Raw genomic sequence first — 22,315 nt, 5'->3', positions numbered from 1 at the left:
ACAGCCCCCATTGACCTGGAGCAGCGAATCACAGCCAGTGGGAGCTGCGATCGGCTGAACCTGCGGACACTGCAGGTAAACAAACCGTCCCGGCCAGCCAGCGGATTTCCCTGAGGGGCCATGGGCCAAAGGTTGCCGATCCCTGTTCTAGATGGTAGGATGTATGGCATGTTCATAGATAGAGCCACTTTAGAAAGAACCTCTAGAAAATATTATACAGCTGAGCCTGGCCACTTTTTTAAATATGATTTAGCATTTTAGGGTTTCCATTTTTGCTATACCATGGGAGGCAATGTGGCCTAGTGGATAGGGCACTTGACCGGGGCTCAGAAGACGTGGGCTTTATTCCCAGCTCTGCCACTGACCTGCTGGGTGACGTTGGGCAAGTCACCTCACCTTTTCTGTGCCTCCAGTTCTCATCTGTAAAATGTGGTGGAATGATACTGACGCTCCTTGGTAAAGCACTTTGAGATCCACAACTGAAAAGAGCTGCAGGAAAGCTGGGTATTAATATGTTTATCATTTCATCTCAATCCTAATCTGCAGTTGGCTGCATGGATGTGTCAAGCTTTGCTTCTCCTGCATCATATGTCCCTGTTGAAAATATTTATTTGGGCCAAGACTGTCCCAGTCATACCAGTTCCCCTTAGAAATATCATAATACTTCATTTGGTGTGCCCAGGAATGCTGGGCAATTGCTGTGAGCCAGAATGACTATAGAGTGAATTGTTGGGAAATAAGTAATTGTCTTGTTTGGTTTCTTCCAGAACACAAGCTGACATTCCCAAATATTCTGAAGAAGGGATACCTAGAAATTAGAAAGGACCATGACAGCTGCTGGCAGCCCTGTTATGCAGAGCTCACTCCATACAAACTGTACCTGTATTACCTTGACAGTAGTGGCAACCAGAATTTTCCTACCATGTATCCGCTTTCACATTTCCAAAGTGTCACTGTCACAGGCAGCACTGAAACAAAGATGGTGGATGCCGTTCTGTCGGATAACTCCCAGCTGCAGCTGAAGGCAGAGTCGCCGTGGGAGACTTTGGACTGGGGAAAGAAGCTTTGGGAGGTGGGGCATTCCTCTGTGCCATTGTTCATGAGGCAGCAGGAAGACCTAGAGGACTCACAGAAGCTGGACAACAACAGGGACCTTCCCCAGATTCATGGCTTACAAAAGAAGCCTGCTGAGCTTTTCCAGTGTACAGCTTTGAGCCAAAGTACAAAGGAGTACCAAAACATTCTCAGGTCAGGGACTCTTTATAGGTTGACGGTCCAGAATAACTGGAAAGCATTTACTTTTGTACTAAGCAGATCTTGTCTCATGGCATTTCAGCCCGGGAGTCTCGATGAAGACCCTCTCCTGAGCTATAACATTGACGTGTGCCTGACTGTCCAGACAGATATTCTGGATGACTGTGACTCTTGCTTTCAGGTCATTTTCCCTCAAGATGTCCTCCGGCTGCGTGCAGAGACCCGTCAGAGAGCACAGGAGTGGATGGAGGCCCTGAAATCTGCAGCCAACGCAGCCAGAAGTTTAGGTCCAAACCTGCAGGTTACTCTCAGAAACAAAGCCAGAGATCAGCCTCTGGGGAAAGTCTTTAGGCAGAGCAAGCGCCAGTCTGTGACCACCAGCTTTCTGAGCATTCTGACCACGTTGTCTTTGGAAAGAGGACTCACGGCCCAGAGCTTCAAGTGTGCAGGTAAGCGACTTCGTTGCAGTAGCTTTGCGCTCACATACTCTATATTGGATAAAATAGCAACTGCTTGTAAGTCCTTGTAAGGATTCATGCACATTTGTCCAGGAAATGGGCACTCATTTTCCATCCCTGTAACGCCACAGGCTGTGAAGGCATCAGATCTGGCTGGTTTTGGCCTGGTTAGCAGCCGAGTGGGGCATGTCTGAGAGAAACAGAAGGTGTTGTAAGGGCTGGTGCTGTAGGTGGCGCTCTTCTCTCTGAATCACGACAGTTGACAGTGACAGAAACTGTAAGAACATCTCCTATCATATTAGGTTTTGTAAACCCCTTTTTAAATTAACCTTCTGCGTGTGGATAGATTGTTCTCTTTGGTTTTTTTTACTGTGTGTGTGTACAGTGCCTAGCCCAATGAAATGGGCTAGGTTCCTGATAGCGCTAATGTAATAGAAATAATGCTGAAGCTAAATTCTGGAGCTAAGGTGCCCCTTTAATGACAACAAAGGCGTAACTTTACTTTAATGGCAATAAGGCATGAAGGCACAACACTTTGCGATGTGATGTCATGCAATCTTTGATCCTAAGCAGGTTTGGGTAGGTATTGGATAGGGGATCTCAAAAGCACGCTGAGGGGCTACAGGAAGCGGTGATGATAGATAGTGCTTTTCCCTCTGAGTCACCCAACATGTGAGGTGAACTTCTAGGTGTAAACTTCAGGTCTTTGACCACTTATGGTTATTAGGAAGACTACAGCATTTTTGTAAGAGTAGGGTGTCAAGCCACGGTCTGGGACCAATTCCACTTTGAGTAACCATATTCTGCCTACCTAAGATTTACCCTTTAGCCTCAGCTGAATACACAAGTATTATTCACTTCCTCTTCCAACTTGTGCTGTGTTACTGTGAAGTGGCTGTTGCATTTCATTGGAGGTTTAGGTGATTCATAGGGAGGAAGTCTTGCCTAGTGGTTAGAGCACAAGACTGGGAGTCAGAAATTCTGTATTCTCGTTCTGACTCTGCCACTGACTCATAGTGCATCATGAGGTGACTAGCAGAGACCTAAATTTTCAAAAGTGATTTGGGGTGCATTAGGTTTTGGGTGCCTACTTTAATATACCTTAAAAGAGTCTGATTTGCAGAAAGTGCTGAGCATGCCCCCCAATCAACAGGCCCCTTTAAAATGTCTCAAGTTGGGCACCTAACAATGGAGGCACCCAAAATCACTAGTCACATCTAGTCACTTTAGAAAATTTAGGCCTGTTAGTCTCTCTGTGCATGTTCCCCCATCTATAAAATGGGGATAAGAAATCCTACCAGACACAGATGGATTATGGGGATCAATTAATTGATGTTAGTAAAGCAATTTTGAGACCCTAAGGTTCTGGGCACTACAAAAGTGCCCGAGTAAACAGACCAGTATGTACGTGTACAATTGGAACTGCTCAAGGGTACTTTGTCATGGGCCCTTTCTATTCGCAGCTACTAGAGCTCCTCCTGTAACTCAAGAGATAGGGGCCTGTGTTTTAGGACCAAGAGGATCTGAGTTCTATGCAGCCCTCAACTATCGAACTTGCAGACTGTGTAATTTTTTCATTGCTGTATCTTCTCTGAGTCTTTCCTTTCCAAAGAAGTTCAAGTTCAGCTCCTGGGCTTCAGGAGGAGACTCCCTGTTTGCTTGGATTATCGCGCCCTTCCTTCAGATACGGTCACCTGTCTGTGTGTGTTCTAGGCATGAGATCTAGATGTGTGCTTATCTGCTTTTTTCCTTCCCTGGAAGTGGATTTAATGTCATAGCCTCAAGCATCCATGTTTGTTTTGTTTGATTAATCGCAACCTTAATTCATTTGAGAACTGACTAGTTCAGGGTACAATTTAATTGGTGCTTTTGAAATTCTTACTACCTACATCTTTAGGGACCTAAATACCTTAAAAAATCTGGCCCTAAGTCTCCTGTACCTCAGTCCCCCATCTATAAAATGGTGATAATAGCCTTTCCCTACCTCATGTGTGTTGTGAGGTTAAATATATTATGGATAGTGAGGCACTCGGGCCCAGATCCTCAGAGGTATTTAGTCTCCCACCTTTGTTGAAATCAGTGGAAGTTAGGAACCTAAATAACTTGGAGGTTCTGGGCCTACAGTGATGGGGAGCCATACAAGGACCTGAGAGAGATCTGTCTAATCTGTTACCCGTATGCAGTGCTGTTGTAGCTGTGTCGGTCCCAGGATAATAGAGAGACAAGGTGGGTGAGGTAATATCTTTTATTGGACCAACTGCTGTTGTTGGGAGAGGCAAACTTTCACTCTAGAGCTGGAGAAGAGCTCTGTGTAAGCTCGAAAGCTTGTTTCTCTCAGCAGCAGAAGCTGGTCCAGTAAAAGCTATGACTTTACCTACCTGGTCTCTCTAATCTGTTACCTAGCAGTCAGGGTTTATTAAACTCCAGTGGAGGCAAAGTCAGTGGTCTCATTTTAAGATATTTTCAGGGTTTCCTTCTTCATTTTCTTCCTTTCTTCTTAATTCTCTTCACTTAAAAAAAATTCAGTAAAGAAACGTTCTCTCCTTCAGTGCCACCATTTCATTGCTGCCTTGCTTCCAAGAAAGCTAATGAGCGTGTTGTCAGCGACCTCAGCAGGAGCAGGAGCAGGCCATGGGAGAAAAACAAATAACCCGTCGTCTTTAATTTGAGAAGTATTTTGGGTATTCTGGATTTTATCCTGTGGGAGCAGCCTTTTGTGTGGGAAAGGATGGATATCCTCTCTGAAACATGCTACATTGCATCTCAAGTCACTCAGACTTTCCCCGCAGAAATAAAGCACTCTGACCTTGCTGGAGCGTGAGTGCTGTTTTTAAGTTGTGTTCTGATTTTTAAAAAGCCACGTGTAGCTTTCATGATGCTCCGAGGCCAGGTCTGCACTACAGTCCTGTCTCAGTGTAACTACATTGCTCAGGGGTGTGAAAAACCCACGCCCCTGAATGACATCGTTATACCAACCTAACCTCCCCTCCATGTAGACCAGGGATTTCAAACTGAAATCACCACGAGGGCCGCATGAGGACTAGTACATTGGCCCAAGGGCCGCATCACTGACACCTTTTCATATAAAGATACAAAAGCCCCACCTGGCCCCTGCCCCGCCTCTTCCCACCCTTTCCCACCGCCATTCCAACCCCTTCCCCAAAGTCCGCACCACAACTCCGCCCCTTCCCTGCCCCTATTCCAACCCCTTCCCCAAATCCTCGCCCCTACCTCGCCTCCTCCCCTGAGCACGCGGCTCCCTGCTCCTCCCCCCTCCCTCCTGGAATACGCTAAGTGCCACCAAAGAGCTGCTTGGCGGCGGGAAGCGCTTGGTGGTAGACAGTGGAGCAGGGACACGGCATGCTGGGGGGAAGGGCGAGCGGCGGGTGAGGGAGCTTGGTGGCTGCAGGAAATAACTCCGGGGGGGAGGGGTGCGGGGAGCTTGGCGGGACGCAACAAATAGAGCCACATGTTTGAGACCCCTGATGTAGACAGTGCTATGGTGAGAGGAGAGCTTCTCCGGTCAACATTGCTACTGCCTCTCTGGGAGGTGGATTAACTACACCAATGGGACAGTCTCTCCTGTCGGCGTAGGTAGTGTCTTCACTAAAACACTGCAGCTGCACCAGTTCAACTGTATCGGAAGAAGAGCCCTGATGCTTATTTGTTAGACATTTCCTGTGCTTCCCTGATTTTTCAGAGGTGATGAGCAAGCATAGCTCCCACAGTAGGATTTATGGGCACTCAGCATCTCTGAGACTGAGAATCGGGTGACTGGGCATAATTTTAACTTGAATGTCAATATACCCATACACAACACCCAGTTTTAGAGAAGGGTTTATGTCCATAGTGCTGTCTTTTTTTCATTGTGGGCTGTGCCTGTCCCCCAGGTCCCAGAGAGTCAATTTGGAGCCTCTAGCTGCCACCACAATACAAATAAATAATAATAATTAATCATAACTGGGAAAATTCTATCCTGTTTGCTTCAGAGAGGAAAAGTTTGTGCCAAGGAGACTTTGGGGAATAAAGAGTCTTGAAGATCTCCATTGCTATACAGGCGGTTTCTGCTGTTTTACTTCATAGGCTGCTGTTTAACCTAACAGGACTGCTGTCTGTAATTACATCTTGTAGGCATTAAGAGCTTTCCCTCCCTACCCTGCCTCCTACCCCGGCTGCTGGGAGGGGTAATCTTGGAGGGGGGGGAAGTTTTGCTGTGAATTCTTCAGCCATTTAGTGCAAATTCCTGTAATTACCGTCATTGTGTCGTTTCTGAATGGCACATAATACAGCAGAAGCCTTTCCTAATTGAGACCTTACAGGAGGTACAAATCCCTTCTTTGTTCAGCCTGCCAAATTAGTGCTGGAAAGTGGCAGGGTCCGAGTGGGAATCAAAGGCGAGCAACACAAAGATGGAACTTAAGGCTACAGTAATAACCCTCTCTTGTCCTTCAGGAAAAAAAGTAATGACCAATGAAAAATGAAGTTTTTTTGTTATAAATTCCCTTGACATGACAGCACCTCGGGGCTGCTTTATTTATTTAGCAAAAGTGATTAAACAGTAATACAACAGGGCAGTACATTGTCTACCATGCTACCGCCCACCCTACAGACCCCTGCTGCCTTGGCTAATTGATTGACAATGAACCTCTGATAAAGAAGTTTGTTGGGAGGTTTGATGGGGTTCCCCCCCCCCCCTTTCTTTGTCTGGAGTTTCTTTTTGTTTGAATTGCACTCCACATTCCCTCCTCCCCCCCCCCCCCCCGCCTTCCTTTTAAAAGCTTTTCAGGGACAGCTCCCAGACAAACAGCTGACACTCACAAGCAGGTAGAGAAGAATGAAAACCTCTGTGCCTAGCTTTTGACAGGTTTATCTTGGGGGCTGACTAGCACTTTCCAACCATTGATATAAGCCAGGGCAGAAGTGTCAGACATAGCCACAGGGTGGAGGGGAAAGGGGGGACAGACTGTTGATGTGCTGGGGTGAGAAGGGTAGTTTAAAAAAACAGTTTTCCTTTGGTGGGAACTGATGCCTTAGCTTGGTCTGTGCATTGCCCCACACTGATGCCTTAGCTTGGTCTGTGTATTGCCCCACACTGGTTTCTCCTTCTTACTGTGGGGCAGGCCATTCCATTTCTCACATTGTGTTTTCAAGATGGGGAGCTAATATTTAGGCTGTTGATTAAAAGGATCGGGAGGGAGTGGAGATTTTTAAGACTGCATATATTTTATATGCTTTGTTGTGTGTACTCATATTTGGCTCAGAAGACAAATATTTCCTGGAGAGAAAGTGGGATAATCTGCACATTCCTTTGGCCCCAAAAAGTCAGCCTCTCCTCGGTCTCTAATTAATGTGCCCCATGACTCTCTTCTTACAAGCGAGGAGCTGGATCCTGCACTGTGATTCCCTAGCACAAGTGCCCACACTGGTGGTGAATATGTGGAACTCCGTACAGGTGTAGGGTTCCGTGCTAGATGATCACACGGGATCAGAAGCCTGAGGCCCTGATCCTACAAACACTTAAGCACATGCATAATTTAACTCGGGGGACTGCTCCATGTGCATAAAGTTAAACACCTGCTTAAGTGCTTTGCCAGGTTGTGGTTCGAGCTAGTAAATGTCAAGCTTCATGGTTTGGCTTTTAACGTGCAGATATGGGAAAAGTTTACACAATCACAAGGTCCTTTTCTATTAATGGGTTGTGTCACAGATAGATCCGCTGTTTCGTTACTTCGTTTGGATACAGGCAAAATCCCTGAATTTATCAGATTAGGAATATAGGATTTGCCAGCCTGGATCAAAGCATGTGTCCATCAAGTCCGGTGTCCTGCATCTGGCAGTGGCTAGTAGCTTATTCTCCAGAGGAAAGTGTAGCTACCCAGTCCCTGCAGTAAAGCACCCAGCTGTTTGTTCAATACTGTGGGGTCAAGGGGAAAGGAAGGAGCTTCTCCCATAGACCTAAGGGGATCAGATTACGCCTGGGGCTCCTAGCCCTTTTTTTGTCGTGCCCCCAGTTTTGAAATGGACTCTGGTGAGATGAGCTGCCTTTTCCCCTGATCTCCTTGCACTGTGCTCTGGCATAGTTACTAGTCTCTTTCTCCTTTGTGGGCGGGGGTCTTTTTTCCCCGCTTCATCTTTTTCTTTTTTACAATTAATTGTAATTAGATTAATAAAAGGAAACACACGCAGCTCGAACTGCCAGTCCTAATGAATATGTGCCTTCCATCCTGATGCAAAATATGCTCAGTCTCTTTATTGTTGTAGTTTTCTATTTTCCCTCCTTGCTTTTTTTTTTTTTTTTTTTCCCTCCCACCGTTCTCTTTCCTGCTGTGCCAGGTGACTCCGATTCATTGTTCCCAGACTTGCCAGAAAGATACACACTGCTGCTGGGGCTCCATAGACTTGGCTGCATGTGCTCTCTCTCCTAAGGTGAACGTCATGAGAGCAGAGAGGCAAGGGTTGGGCCAGCAAGCCTGCAGCCCTGTATGCATGAGCTACTCCTGTGGCTGCCTGCAGTAGAGGCCACACAGGAGCAGCAGGTGGAAGGCTGGTGGCTTTCAAGGAGGCATTTTACCCATGGTTATGTTGTGATCACATTTCCACTGGTCGGGGGGATCTGGCAGAGCAGAAAAGAGGTCCTGGAGTTCTTTCTGCTAGCTAGAGCTAGTGTGGAGCTCACCCGCAGTTGGGAAAATGCTGTTTTTTGTCTTGCAGAATGAAATATGTTTACCCTTAATTTCCCTGCAAACCAGCAAATATTATTGTTCACAAAACTATTTAGTCACTTCAAAAAAAATCCAGCTACAGTACTGATTTGGTCTGACTTTCATTAAAACAATGGCTAGTGGACAGCTAGAGGTGCCCCTCCTTTGAATTCAGCAGATGCTTTGTAAGTTGTTGTTACGTCCTAGAAATTCAGTAGCACCTATCTTCTGATTTAAAAATCTTACAGGCCAAATTTCAATAAGCTGTTTGTGTGATACTATTATATCAGAAGGTCCTTTTAAAGACCTTCAGCCCCGGGTTATTGCAATTTCATTAATTCCATCCAGCAGCCCCTCAATCTTACCTATCTAAGGCATCTGCCTCTGTGGTGTCTAAATGCTGTACATATCCATTTATGTTCTATTTAGCGTAACCTCAGCTGATCTAATTTTTCTGTCTCTCCATGATTCCAGGGATTTTTCCTCATCTCCTCCTTCTGAGTCGCTATAACGATCCCTATGAGAGTGTGTGTTGCATTAAAAGATTGCATTTGTAATGGTGCATTATAAACCATTGTTTCTCATGGGTGTATAGCTGCCCTTTCAGAGCCCATGGAAATCAATAGAAAAACTTTCATTGAGTTCAGTGGAAGTAGGTTTGGGACCGTTAGGGCTCGGTCCTGCATTCCTTGTACTCATGTAAAAACTCCACTGGCCCTGTCTAGACTAGAATTTGGAAGGTGTTAGCTACACCTAGTCTGGACAAAGCCATTGGCTTCTGTGGGCTTTTCCAGGCAAAGGACTACCAGATGGGATTCTGAATTGGCTTGCAGGCAAAAGCTCAATTTGTCACATTCTCAGATGGATACAGGAGTAATTTTGCCTTGGTGTGCGATTAGACCTTTTGGGATTTATCCTGGCCCCCTGGCAGAGCCCCTCTGAGGTGAATGTGAATATTTAGAAACACGATGAGGCTACTGGTGATCAGTGCATTAGCAGTTTGAATGCTCCTGTTTGGGAAGATCACACAGGACGTATCAGATGATATCTCTCCTGCTAAGCGTGGATTGGCTAAGCGTGCCACATGTAACGAGAGGCGACGGCAGAAGCCATTTTCTTTTGGTTTCTAGAGGCAGGGTGTGTTTGTTCAGCTGAGCTTTCTGATCCAAGTCTAAGATGAACAGTGATTGTAAAACAGACATCCGATTCAATCTGCTCTCTTTGTCATCTGCTACATGTGTGCAGAATCGTCTCTTTATTCTTCTGACAAAAATAAGTTTTTACTCCCGTTATCCACAGTACTGGGAGGATGAGCTGGATTCTGTTCTGAGGTGAGCATCTCAAACAGAATTATTATCTAAGTTCCCATTTGCAGGGCCACAATTTTCCCTCTGTTATGCCTTTGCAACCTCAGGAGTGTGACTGAGGTTGCATTGAGAAAAGGAGTACTTGTGGCACCTTAGAGACTAACAAAGTTATCTGAGCATAAGCTTTCGTGAGCTACAGCTCACTTCATCGGATGTAGCTCATGAAAGCTTATGCTCAAATAAATTGGTTAGTCTCTAAGGTGCCACAAGTCCTCCTTTTCTTTTTGCAGATACAGACTAACACCACTGCTACTCTGAAACCTGAGATTGCATTGCATTTCCAAGCCCTTTGGAGCCATTACAAACGCCGTAACACAACGGTCACAGCTCACTTAATGTGGTTTTGTGTCCATTTATCCTGTGGACCCCGTTTGTGTGTGACTAGAGAGCCGCTAGAGCATATGAGATGCATCTGTTGTGGATGTCGTTGTGTCTGACCAGGCAAATGCCAAAAGCAGTGTCTTAGAGAGACATGGTGTGTGAGGCAGTTCTGTTGGCGAAAGAGACAAGCTTTTAAGCCTATACAGAGCTCTTCAGCCAGCCCTGAAGAAGAGCTGCGTGTAAGTTCAAAAGCTTGTCTCTTTCTCCAACAGGGGTGGTCTAATAAAAGGTATTACCTAACCCACCTTATGTCTCTATATCCTGGGACCAACACAGCTACAACAGCACTGCAAAAGCAGCATCTGTAAACCTCCTATTCCCACACGCATTGTGGTAGGAAAGGCATTGTCCGGAAAACAGTTAAGGAACCGCAACAGAAAACTGAACGATGTAGAGAGAGCTTCTGAGCCTCAGGGGTTACATTTTCCAAACAAGTAATTTTATGAGATATGACTTTATTCTGTCAGGCTGAGAAATCGGGATAGTCAATCCAGGCAGCTTTCACTCATCAAAGCAAATTACGGGCTAAATTAGAGGCTGACTACTACATGGATAGTTAATGGGCTTCATAAATCTTCATATGCATCTGTAAAGCATTAAGCATACCTTTGTTGCTAAATGAAATATACGTGCAAATGCTATAACTGACATAGTGACTAGCGAGAGGAAATTCACCTGAACAAAGACCTGTCAAAACTAAAAGAATTTGCTTTTAATAACCACACACAACATAGGGCAGCAATTACCCAAGATAGAGGTACAAACCACCCTTTGCATCTAAACTGAAGTACTGTTGAGGCGCTCTAAATAAGCAGCCACTGTATCAAAGAACACAAACTCTGCAAACCACGAGGTCTACAATGAGTTGAAAGTCAATGAGAAAACAGGGTGGGGCTAAGTGCCCCTTCAATGAACCGCAGAGCAAAAATGAAAATTGAGTTAAGTACAGGTTTTTCAGCTGAATTCCCCACGAGGCCCTGATATTGCAAATGTTTATTGCCCGTGCTTAGCTCTACGAACACGAGGAGCTTTGCAAAGTGACTGTTTGCATGTGTAAAGTTAAATGTGGGTGTAAACATTTGCAGGATCCGGGATGTAATTTTTAGTTATTCTTAAATTATTTTTCTCCCTCTGCCTGCTGGACTGGCAGTATTGGCTAGTCAGCATGTATGTTCCATTAGGAATTAATCACGTACATTGCTAAGAACATAGAAAGTTAAGGAAACCCACTGCTCATGAAGACTGGAAGGTGGTAACTTGAGGTGGCCATATCAAACTCTGTGCCATTTTCCTTTCCTCTCCTTTACGCTGTTTCTAACTTCTGACTCCATGTCATGGATGTGACAAGATCGCAGAGTCTCGTTCTTCAGATACCGAGCAGGGCTCTTGATGAAAAGAAGGAAAACTGGTTCTATCAAAAGCTAGACTGCCCCTTTCTGCTTCGCTACAGAGCTCTTCCAGCCCCTGCGTGCCAGTGGGTTAAAAAAAATAGTACACTTGTCTGTCTAGATAACTCTAGGCCTTTCATTATCATAGTATCCGAGCACCTTACCATCCCCTGTGAGGTAGGGAAGTCGTACAGTGCCTGCTGCAAATGAGGAACTGAGACACAGAGAGTTTAAGGTTGAGAGTTTCAAAGCCACCTAAAGGATTTAGATTCCCATTTCCCATTCCTGGACATCCAAATTCCCTCGGCAGATTGGAAAATCTCCACCTAAGCCCCAGGTCTCACAAGAAGTCTGTGGCAGAGGCAGGAACTGAACCTAGGTCACCTGTATCCTAGCCCAGCCCCTTAACCACGAGCCCCCCTTTCCTAGCATACGAGCACCCTGGCTCTAGGAAAGATGTGCATTATGAATCCTTGTGTCGTCCAGTTTGTTTGGGCTCTTTCCTCCCACAGAGTTAGAACTAGAAAAAAAGCCTATTGACGCTGGTACTGCGATTCTGCCAGCAGAGACATTACTAAGCCCAGAGCGGTTCACTGCTGTACACAGCACTCTGTTGCTGCTATTTCTGCAGCCCCTCTTTTTCCTCCCTTGCCTTCCTATTCAGGACTAGCCCCATGTTCTTTGACATGTTTGAGGTGAAAGCTTTTGGGTGGTGCTTGTTTTTCCCCTATTGCAAAGACCATACCCACTGCTACATGTTTCCCAGCCATATCTACTTTCCAATACCCATTAGTCAGGGATGGTTCAGGTACGATAGTACGTTTCCCCCTCCTTTGGCTTCTCCTATAGGGGTTCATACATGCCCATCAAGTGTAAAAATGAGCTTGCTAGGAAATCGAATGTATGATGCAAAGTCTCTTTTTGGGGGAGGGGGGGCCGAGGTGCAAGAGGGCAATCTGTTTGCTGACCCTTCCCCTCACTGGGAAGACCCGTGTTCACTTAACACTGTCTCCTTAAAGAGGTCAATTGTCCCTAATTCTCTCACTCAGCCTCAGAAGGTTTACAATTAGGAAAAGGCAGTGCTTTCTTTTCCAACGAACGTGATGGCAGGTTTTGTGTTCTAACCCTTAGATGCAGAGTCTGAATTTCAAAGGCATTAAACCCTGTGCTGCCCCTTCTCCCCTCCTCCTTTTTAAAAAAAAACAAATAGCATAATTGGTGTGTGCCACAGAAATATATTTGTTGCTCTACATTGCTTTGAACCACGTAACATCAAAGGAATCCACTGCTTTCATAACTTGATTTGAAAGAGTTGTAGAAATAACCACCATTATGAAACACAGCAGATAACACGGTTCAAGGAGGGGAAAGGAGAGAGATTTTCTTAGAGCAGTCTGTAAGGTGGAGGAAGACAGAGGTACAGTGGCCGTGGCCAGATCCAGAAAGAAAGCAATGTGTGCAAATTTTACTTGGCTGTTCCGAATGTGCAGGTTGTAGCTGACACTAAGACCTGCAGCGTCGTGTGAAATACACTGTAACCAAGTCAGAAATGTGTTTCCGAGGACCTGGAAAACAAATGCGAAACTAACAGGACAAGCGCGACTGGAATGGGTGAAACAAACAGTACAAGAACGGACAGCTGCTTTAGCAGAAATGGCTTTCCTTTGGGAGGATCCCCTTCACTATAAAATATAGGAGACGATTGGCCAGGCACTCTCTGTGAGGGCTCCAGGATGCTGGAACTTGCTCCTGTCTTTGGTCCGCAGTAGCCTGTATTTGGTGACCTTCCGGGCATGCTGCCCAAGACATCTGTTTGAGAGAGTGTGTGGAGAGGGCTGAGGGTATCGTACCTAGACGAATGTGAAGTCTGTCACAGCTAGAATCTGTTCTCTAACTCAATAAATTAGGACTTATTCCCATATCCCCTCTGTAGTCCAATAAGAATGGCAGATGTGAATAGCTGTGCATTAAGATGAGAAACCCTGTGACTTATGCTGCCCCGTGAAAGGCAGAATGAACTGTATGGAGAGACAAAAAGTAAAATCTAGATTGGGGTGAGGGGGTAGCTAGCTGTTTTTGCATGTGAGTGGCTGGCTGAGCTCCTGCTGAATGGATCACTTTAATGCTGCTGAGATTCGTTGTATTGTTAAGGGTGTCTTAGGTGCCTACAGCCTTGGAAGGGCATTTTTTAGCTATTGTTTACATAGAAATAAATAAGTAAATAGGTTACCAGGTGAGGAATGTAGATTTCAGCACATACAGGGAGTGTATCTGAGACTGTTTATCTTTCGTCCACGTACGGAGAATCCTCGCACTGTACATTACTATATGCAGCCTGTTATCGGAGCAGAGAGAACGGCCACAGCCACCATGTGCTTCAGCAGAGAGGTAGGGAGTGATCTCTTACCCACAAGACACTTGCTTTAAGTCTGCCCACCCAACATGTCTCTAGGAACTGGAGGACCAAGAACTCTGAGGTTACCTAAACTCCACGTACCTATGGTTGCAATTAGTTGGGCTGATCTCTGGGATTTGGCATAGAGTCTTCTCTCCCATGGTTTGACATCACCAGCAGTGTCTGCTGCATAATTTAAGTCACATTCAAAACCTCCACGGTGCGGTTTGAAGGCCTGACCTTGCAAACATTTCCTCAGGTGAGTAAGCCTTATTCACATAAGCAGTCCCACTGATTTCAAACCATGAGCGACAACTGCTCCTGTAAGTAAAGATTTGCAGGATTGGGGCTCACCCGCTCATTGGGGTGAATTTCACTCCTAATTAACTGTGATGTGGTGAAAAATCTCTAGTGAAGTGGAATGAACACCCCAGAGTGCTTCAGTGGATTGCAATAGGACTGTCATAAGGAACTTCTGTTCAGCCTGGCGTTCGCATCTAGCTCCAGCACGTTGCAAGAGGATAGGCCTTAAAATGGTGACATCCTGCTTTGTAGTGAAATTATTTTCGATCATTTTTGGAACTCTCAGAGGTATAGTTTAATTTATTTCCTCCTTCCACCCAGTGAGTTGGACTTAGTTTGCATTTGTACCTTAACATCCTATGTGGAGAGATACAAAACACAGTTGCAGTAAGACTTGGGAAACTTTCCAGAATAGTGTTTCTGGCAAATACCGGATCATCTGTAATGTTTATAAAGTGGCGCTCAGTTGGGAGTGGACTGTATAATTCACTCGTGGCTTCACCATGCATGAATAAATCAGCCAGTACAAACTCAAGAGAATAAAATCGCGCATGTTACGGTATTTCATCCAGTTTATAAGAGAAGGCTACATGGAATAAATGCAAAAACTGTAACTAGTTAGTGCACAAACTCTGAGTCTTCTGTGCTCACACCGTGATTTGAAATTCTGAGGCAGATGACAAAAAGGGATTTAGATCCTTCGCTGCCGCTCTTTTGTAAGGCGGGGGCACTGCAGTGTTTACTGTACCGAGGTGTATTGCTAATCAAACATTATCGTACTTTATGAGCTGTTGCCATTCTGCTCGGGAAAGGTGCGTGTTCACTTTAATCAGACTTCTCCATCTTGCCCTTTGAGAGGAGGGGTGTCATTCTGTGTTTTCTTTTCAGAGAGGCAAGACTTACCTCTGTTAGGCTTTTAAAAACATCGGTACCCTAGCAACAGTGAGTCCATTCTACCGGCATCTTGCAGTGCTGATAGAAAGGCATGTCAGACAAACAGAGTGTACTTTTTTTTAAAAAAAAAAAATCTCTTCAGCTGTTCTAACACCGCACCTTTATGTATTAACACACATCTTTTTTTAGTGGTATGGTTGATCTATGCAGAGTTCACCACCTAGGTGTGCTACCTAACTTTATACATAAAAACACAGCGAGACGTGGCCATGTGGAAACTCTCGTAAACTGGTGAATATGGAAGCAGTTTATTAAATAAATAAGCCAGCAATCCTACCCCAGATAAATGTTTGTTGAGCGTAGATGGGAGTATGAACATATTGGACTATTTCTAGGGCTACAAAATTGCATAGTCACATCAGATTTACTTGTCTCTTAGACAAGGTAAATTTGCTACTGGGGGCTGGTTGTAAGGGATGTGGTCAAAGTGTTTGTGCCCCAAATTTGGCCTTAGTTTAAAATTGTGTGTCATCCGGTCATGGTAAATGTTCTTCATAGTTTCATTTTTCAAATCCATCGTTCTGATATTGGAAAGGAAAGCAATGTTGTGGGCATACATGAGGTAGAATCATCCAGTATCGAGGGCACAGGGACTGGGAGACACTAAATGAGACTCCGTTTCCAGCATTGCTGCTGACTAGTTGTGTGATGTTGCGCAAGTTACTTACTATAGGGCCAGACTATTAAAAGGTTCTGGTTATTCTGGGTGCCACCATTTTTGGAAGACAGCTAAATTCTGATTTTTCAGAGGTGTCTGGTACCTGCAGCTCCCAGGGATTTTAAATACAGGCCTGGGAACTCAGCACCTTTGAAAATCAGTCCCCAGGTATTTCAAGTTGGGCACCCAAAATCAGTAGACACTTTTTTGGAAAAAGTGGGCCTTGTGCCTCAGCTTACCCATCTGTATCATGGACATAATATCTACTTTTGTAACTCTCTTTGAGATGTCTGGATGGAAAATGTTCTAGGAGAGTTGATGTTAATAATTCATGACTTTTCATTTTATGTGCTATCCTGATCATAGCATGCCATGTCATAGCGTGTCATGTTTTTAGTTTGGGCCCAGCAATAAGTGCTATATCTTTTTTTCAATTGTCTTTTTAAAATTGCATTTTTTAATTTTCAGCTAAAAAAACCACTTTTCTTTTATATTCATCTGTCACGAGTAGGTTATGCTTAGGGCCTGTTCTTCATAATAGCCTTTTTATAAGGCTTGTTCTACCCTAAAAGTAGAGTGGATAAGCTGGTTATTTTAGTTCATGTTCAAGAATTGCCGACTTCTCATAGGACACTTTGGAAAGTGTTTGTTAGCGAAGTTCTGCTGATATGGCATGTATCACGTTATCAGGTTTTTGTTTTTCTCCCCTTGTATCTCACAAGTAAGGATGCTTTCATGATAAGGAGATATTTCTTGCTTCGGAGTTAATCTGCTCCTGCTGCTAATTGCTGATTTGGGGGTCTTGCAAACCTTTATACACAGATCTCCTCATTGAGTTCAATAGACTACTCGCATGAGTTGCAGTTTTCAATGTAGGTTCCTTAACATCCTCTGTGATCTCACAGACGTCTCTACAGCAACTCATCATGATGTCACAGGGACTTGGTGATGGCAGCGTGTGGCAGAAGCACGTGAATCCCTTGGCCACAAAGATCCTGTTCCGATGCCCATGTTCTTAGTAATGAAAATGCGAGAAGAAAGGAATGTAGAAATATGATTTATAAATACTTTTAGAACATTTTTTAGTTTTCTGTTAGGCATCAGGGCTTTCAACGATTGTCAAGTGTGTGGAGGGAAAAGTTCTTGAAATATGGCTTTTTAAAAAAAAAAATAGAATCCAATATCAGAAGAAGTTTTTAAAAAGCCGTATGGCACTTAGTTTGATTTATTCAAACATACTGTGAGTGGACTATTTTCTCCCTAACTGGGAACTTAACACATATTATCACTACCGTTGATCTGAGCACCTTGCCAGCGTTGGGGCTGGTCTACTCTAGAAAGTTAGTTTGTCCCAGCTACATTGCTTAGGGGTGTGAAAAGTTCACATCCCTTAGAGATGCCGTGAAGATGGAGCTAACCCCCAGTGCAGCCTGCGCAAAGTCAATCGAAGAATTCCATCGAGCTAGCTACTGCCTCTCAGAGAACTCCTTCCATCGCTGGAGATTGTGTCTACGCCCCAGCGTCCTGTGCCGCTGTAGCATTCCTACGGTAGATACACATTTAGTGTAGCTGCATTAAAGTATGGGCATTAAAGTACTTTTCTCGGTATGGGTTTGTCTGTGGGGACCTGCTGCAAGCTACGCCGGCAGGACAGTTACATCGGTATAAGTTGCATCTGTAGTAGGAGGATAATGATTTAGTTGGGGATTGGTCCTGCTTTGAGCAGGGGGTTGGACTAGATGACCTCCTGTGGTCCCTTCCAACCCTGAGGTTCTATGAGGGTTTGCTGGTACAGCTATACCGGTATAGCTATGCTAGCAAAACTTTTTTAGTAGACAAGGCCAAAGTAGCATCAGATACTGAGGTGGGGGAAGAGAAGTCGTTTTATTTAGGCCTAGACCAGTGGTTCTCAAACTTTTTTTTTTCTCGCGGACCACTTGAAAATTGCTGAGGGTCTCAGCGGACCACTTACTGATCTTTCCAAATGCTGTTTGTACTGTTAGCTAACTACTGTAACCGCTTTGGATAATAATTAACTATTTTTGTTCTACAAATAAAATCACACAACTCATATTTTAATATCAGTAGTCTTACCTTTCTAATGCGATGGATGTGCCCTCTCTCCCCTGCTGCAGCAGCCGCAGAGCTGAGGCTAGGAAGGAGGGGGGGGTCTTTCCCTCTCTCCCCCAGGGGAGCAGCCCCCAAGCTGGGGCTGGGAAGGAGGCGGGGGTCTCTCCCTGGCAGCCGCAGCCCTGGAGCTGGGAAAAGTTGCCTCTTTCTCTGGCCACTGCAGCCCTGCACATCCCAAATTTCCCCACCCCCTCTTCTCACCCCACTGCCCCCTCCTGCCTACCACCATTCCCCCGAAGGCCACCACCTCACCTTACATGTGCATCTTCTCCAGGGTCCAGGCATCTAATTAATGGAGCCACGCTTGTGCGGCTCCACTAATTAGGTGGGTGGCCCTTCATTCTCTCGTGTGCAGCTGCCCAGGCGCGCACCTTAGAGGGAACTATCCACGGACCATCTGAATGGAGCTCGTGGACCACTGATGGTCCACGGACCACAGTTTGAGAACCTCTGGCCTAGACTACACTAGAAAAGGTTTGCCTTCACCAGTCTAGCTATACTGGCAAATCCTCCTAGTGTAGATGTAGCTTACCAGTGTAATTTATTGTTGTTTCCAGAATGAAATAAGTTATAATGGCAAAAGCACTGCATCTATACTTGGGCTTTTGCTGGCATAGACGTGATAAAAAATCACAGCCCAAACCAATGTTGTTATACTGACAAAAGAGTCTTGTGTAGACCTGGCCGTAGATTGCAGTCTCTTCAGGGCAGGGATTGTCTCTCACTGTGTAGGTACACAATGATCCTGATCCTGGTTGGGCGCTCCGTAATACAAATAAGTGCTACCATAATACAAGTAATTATTAATAATGAACACAACAAAGGGAAAAGAAGAAATGTACCCATGTATCCTTCCCAATGTATATATGTTTACAACAACCCATGGCATCTAATTAATAAAACTAGTCCTCCCTGTTGCTAATATGGTGGTTATTGTTTGCCATTGTACTGTGTGGTTTACTTGTACGTGCCAATTCAGTTCCCCTTGTGTGATCATTGTATGCCAGTTCAGTGCCCATTGTTAGAAGATGACTAGCTTGCTCTCATCCAGTCAGCAACAGATAAAGGATTTTGCAATGGGAGGGAGGGTCTAGTATGCAAATAAATGATGTTATGTAAGTTGGTGGTATGCATCTGTATGAAAGACGTGGTATTAATGGTTTGCTCAAGCAGCTCTCTCTAGATCATGGCTGTCTTGCAGAACTGTCCTTTTTTCAAATGAAAAATATTGCTGAAAATTACAATGTTGACTCTCTTTCAAAGTAAACAACAAAAGTCAAACATCTGATTCGGGGGGACAACGAGAGCGATTCCCCATGAAGGAAGATGTGTTTGCTCATTTGTCAGGACCAAAAACAAATGAGACTGATGTTGATATTGTCCAAGCAGAGTAGGGTCTGGGGCGGAGCTGGCAACCCTTGCTCCTCTCTTTTCCTTATTTGGCTACCAAGACTGGAGTTTGAGATTTACTTTTAATCCCTGAAACATCTCACAATCGGACAGCCACCTAAACCAGCACTTTCTAACCAGTTTCAGATGTTTATGATATCAGCAGTTCTTATGATAGACACACAAAATCCTGAACCCAGGATTTGGGCTGTAAAAAAAAAAAAAAAAGACAGTGATTTTCCAGGTATGTTGTTTTTGTGTGTCTGTCAGGTCAAAATCCTGAGCGGATCTCAGTTGTTGAAGTGCTCAGCTTTGAGACAGGTAGGAATGGACTGCTGAGTACCCACGGTTCCTGTTGACTTTGGTTGGAGTGGTAGGTGCTGCTCAGTACCTGTGAAAATCCGGTGTAAGTCTCTCAAGTTGTGCACCCAAAATTAGTAGACATTTTTGAAATTTGGACCAGAATGCTGAATTATCCACATATATTCTGTTATTTGCAAGGGATATGAAACAGTTCATCTTCTAAAACCGCTCTCATCTGGGAAGTGGTTAATTAACTTCCTCATCGCACCCTATGAAACATCATTAGCAAAGGATATAAAATGGATATTATTTTCTTCTTTCCTTTTCCCAGGTTGTCAGCGCTCCATAGGCTTGTCCAATGGAAAAGCCAAGGTGTGCGGTTACAGCGGATGGTATTACTGCATCACCTGCCATGTGGATGACAACTTTCTAATCCCCGCACGACTGGTTCATAATTGGGACACTTCAAAATACAAGGTAATCTTCACCTGTGTTGGTTTGAGAAGAAATACACTGAATGCCACGTAACAGAAACACAAATGAGGCTGAAGGTTAAAATCTAATTTTACAGTTGACTAATATTATCCAGTCAATTACATTCCTGACCGGGGCGGGAGAGGTCGTGCCCAGCGGTTGGAGTGGGAATCCAAGTCGGAGCTGAAGGTCAGAGCTGGGTTACCTGGGTTGAGGCAAGGCAGGAGCAGGGCTGGGTCCCAGTCAGGAACAAGGCAGGAGCAGGACTGGAACAAAGAGGAGCCAGCCTAGGAACAGGCTGGTGCACGAGCTGTAACAGCTGTGGGCAAATGTTTTAAGCAGCCGCCGAACTGCTGCTAGGCTTAAGAGCAGGTCTGCTGACTCTTCCCATCTAGAGGTGGTGACTTCCTGAGTTCCTGGAGGGCGCTCGACCCCCCACTCCACCCCTTCACCCAAGCCCCCATCGCTGCCCTATCTCTTCCTACCCCTGCCCTGCCCCACCTCTTCCTGCCCCCGCACTCCCCTCACCCCCAGCGCCTCCTGAATATCACTGAAGAGCTGATAGCGGTGGGCAGGAGGCGCTGGGAGGGTGGGGAGGAGCTGAGTGGCGGGGCTGCTGGTGGGTGCTGAGCACCCACTCTTTTTTTTTCCCATGGGTGCTCCTGCCCTGGAGTGCCCACGGAGTCGGCGCCTATGTTGCCATCAGGCTGTGTAGCCAATCATTTAGCCAACTACTCGTTAGATTGCCCAGAGACTGGCTCTGTTGCTGGCCCTGATTCTTGAGAGTTCATCTGTCCCCTACTCACATGTCTCGCCTACTCAGTCTGTTACCCCTCCACAGCACATCTTCAAATCTGCAGAAGCCACCTCAATGTCTCTTTCCTGTTTGCGCCTCACGGTGCCACACTTCTCCTCCTGGCTGCCCCCACTTACGACTGCTGTAGTCCTTCAAGAGGCAGGGGTTCTTCTCTACTTGCTCTCATGGTCCTAATCTTCAGAGTCCTCATAGAATCACAGGATTGGAAGGGACCTTGTGAGGTCTTCTAGTCCAGTGCCCGGCCTCATGGCAGGACTAAGTGACCATCCCTGACAGGTGTTTGTCTAATCTGCTCTTAAAAATTTCCAATTATGGAGATTCCACAACCTCCCTAGGCTCATGGACTAGTCCTTGGCTATCCCAGACATTGCCTTTTTCGCCGCAGCTCCAAGAGCTGTGATTCTCAGGAGCTCTACAGTTGATGGATCCCAAGAGGAGGGCTTGGAGATCAGGGCTTTTTTTTTGTGGCAGGCATTAATGCTATGGAATTCCATCCTATGGGAAATCAGATCTCTCTAGCTTCAGAACATCGTGGACTTCATCTCTGAGCACAGGTCTTCTTATAAAAGCAGAAGGATGGCACTTCAACACTTCCCTGGGCATAAGCAACAGAAGTAATGTAAAGAGAGAGGTTTGCACATTGAGTCATAGTATGAGGATGAGGTGGAAGCTAAGTACAGTTCTTTAGATTGAATTTTACCTTCTTTTTTTTTTAACATTCAGATGCCATGAGTGTATGGATAGATATGTCAATATGGATGAAAGGATAGACAGGCAGATGTATACTTGTGGCTATTTTATACATCTTAGCATGTTTCCCAAAGGCCACCAAAGAAATGGTACACAGAATGTGCGTTTCCGTTGGATGTTTTCATAGGGTTAACGATGTTGTTTTGGCTTTGCAGGGGGAGTGTGCTGAAACAATAACAGACTTATGAGGAAGGGAGATTGTACTAAAGCTTCAAACATAAGAGACACTGTTAGGAGAGGCTGTTTGATGTCTAAGATCTGCGAATAATATTATTATGGGTTATTTGAAAAGGAAATAAAAGAACTGGTAAATGCTCTGTTAGGAGGAAAAAGCAGGCTCTCTTGAAGAAGAAAATCTGTCAAAAGACAGAGATTATTAAAGGAAACTGGAGCCTGCTGTTAGGAAAATGATAATCTGATGCCAAATAATATCAGATTTTTCAGGAGTTAATAAAGTTCTTGCATAGACAGATTAAGGATCTTTTTTTTTCCCCCAGGAGACCAGATATTAAATATTAGACATTACATTTTTTTCCTTTGGGATGGGATGAGAGCCTCTAATGTGGATCAAATGGATGGTAAAACAGGCAGTC

General features: G+C 45.0%; 1 protein-coding gene across 7 annotated transcripts in view; it reads left to right on the top strand.

Annotated features, from left to right (window-relative positions):
* PLEKHM3 (pleckstrin homology domain containing M3) overlaps nt 1–22,315 on the top strand; it is a 133,688-nt gene that overhangs the window by 32,243 nt on the left and 79,130 nt on the right. For all 7 annotated transcript variants that reach the window (XR_012154375.1, XM_073306631.1, XM_073306629.1 and 4 more), the window contains exons 3-4: nt 768–1,703; nt 20,013–20,158. Coding sequence is in view for 6 of the 7 variants with exons in the window: in XM_073306631.1 (XP_073162732.1) it covers nt 768–1,703; nt 20,013–20,158 (1,082 nt within the window). In the remaining variant the exon portion in view is untranslated. The remainder of the gene's footprint in view (nt 1–767; nt 1,704–20,012; nt 20,159–22,315) is intronic.

The sequence above is a fragment of the Lepidochelys kempii genome, chromosome 11 (genome assembly GCF_965140265.1).
Source record: "Lepidochelys kempii isolate rLepKem1 chromosome 11, rLepKem1.hap2, whole genome shotgun sequence".
Lineage (NCBI taxonomy): Eukaryota > Metazoa > Chordata > Testudines > Cheloniidae > Lepidochelys > Lepidochelys kempii.
The sequence above is the reverse complement of the archived record's forward strand: the minus strand, read 5'-3'. Positions and strand labels throughout refer to the sequence as shown.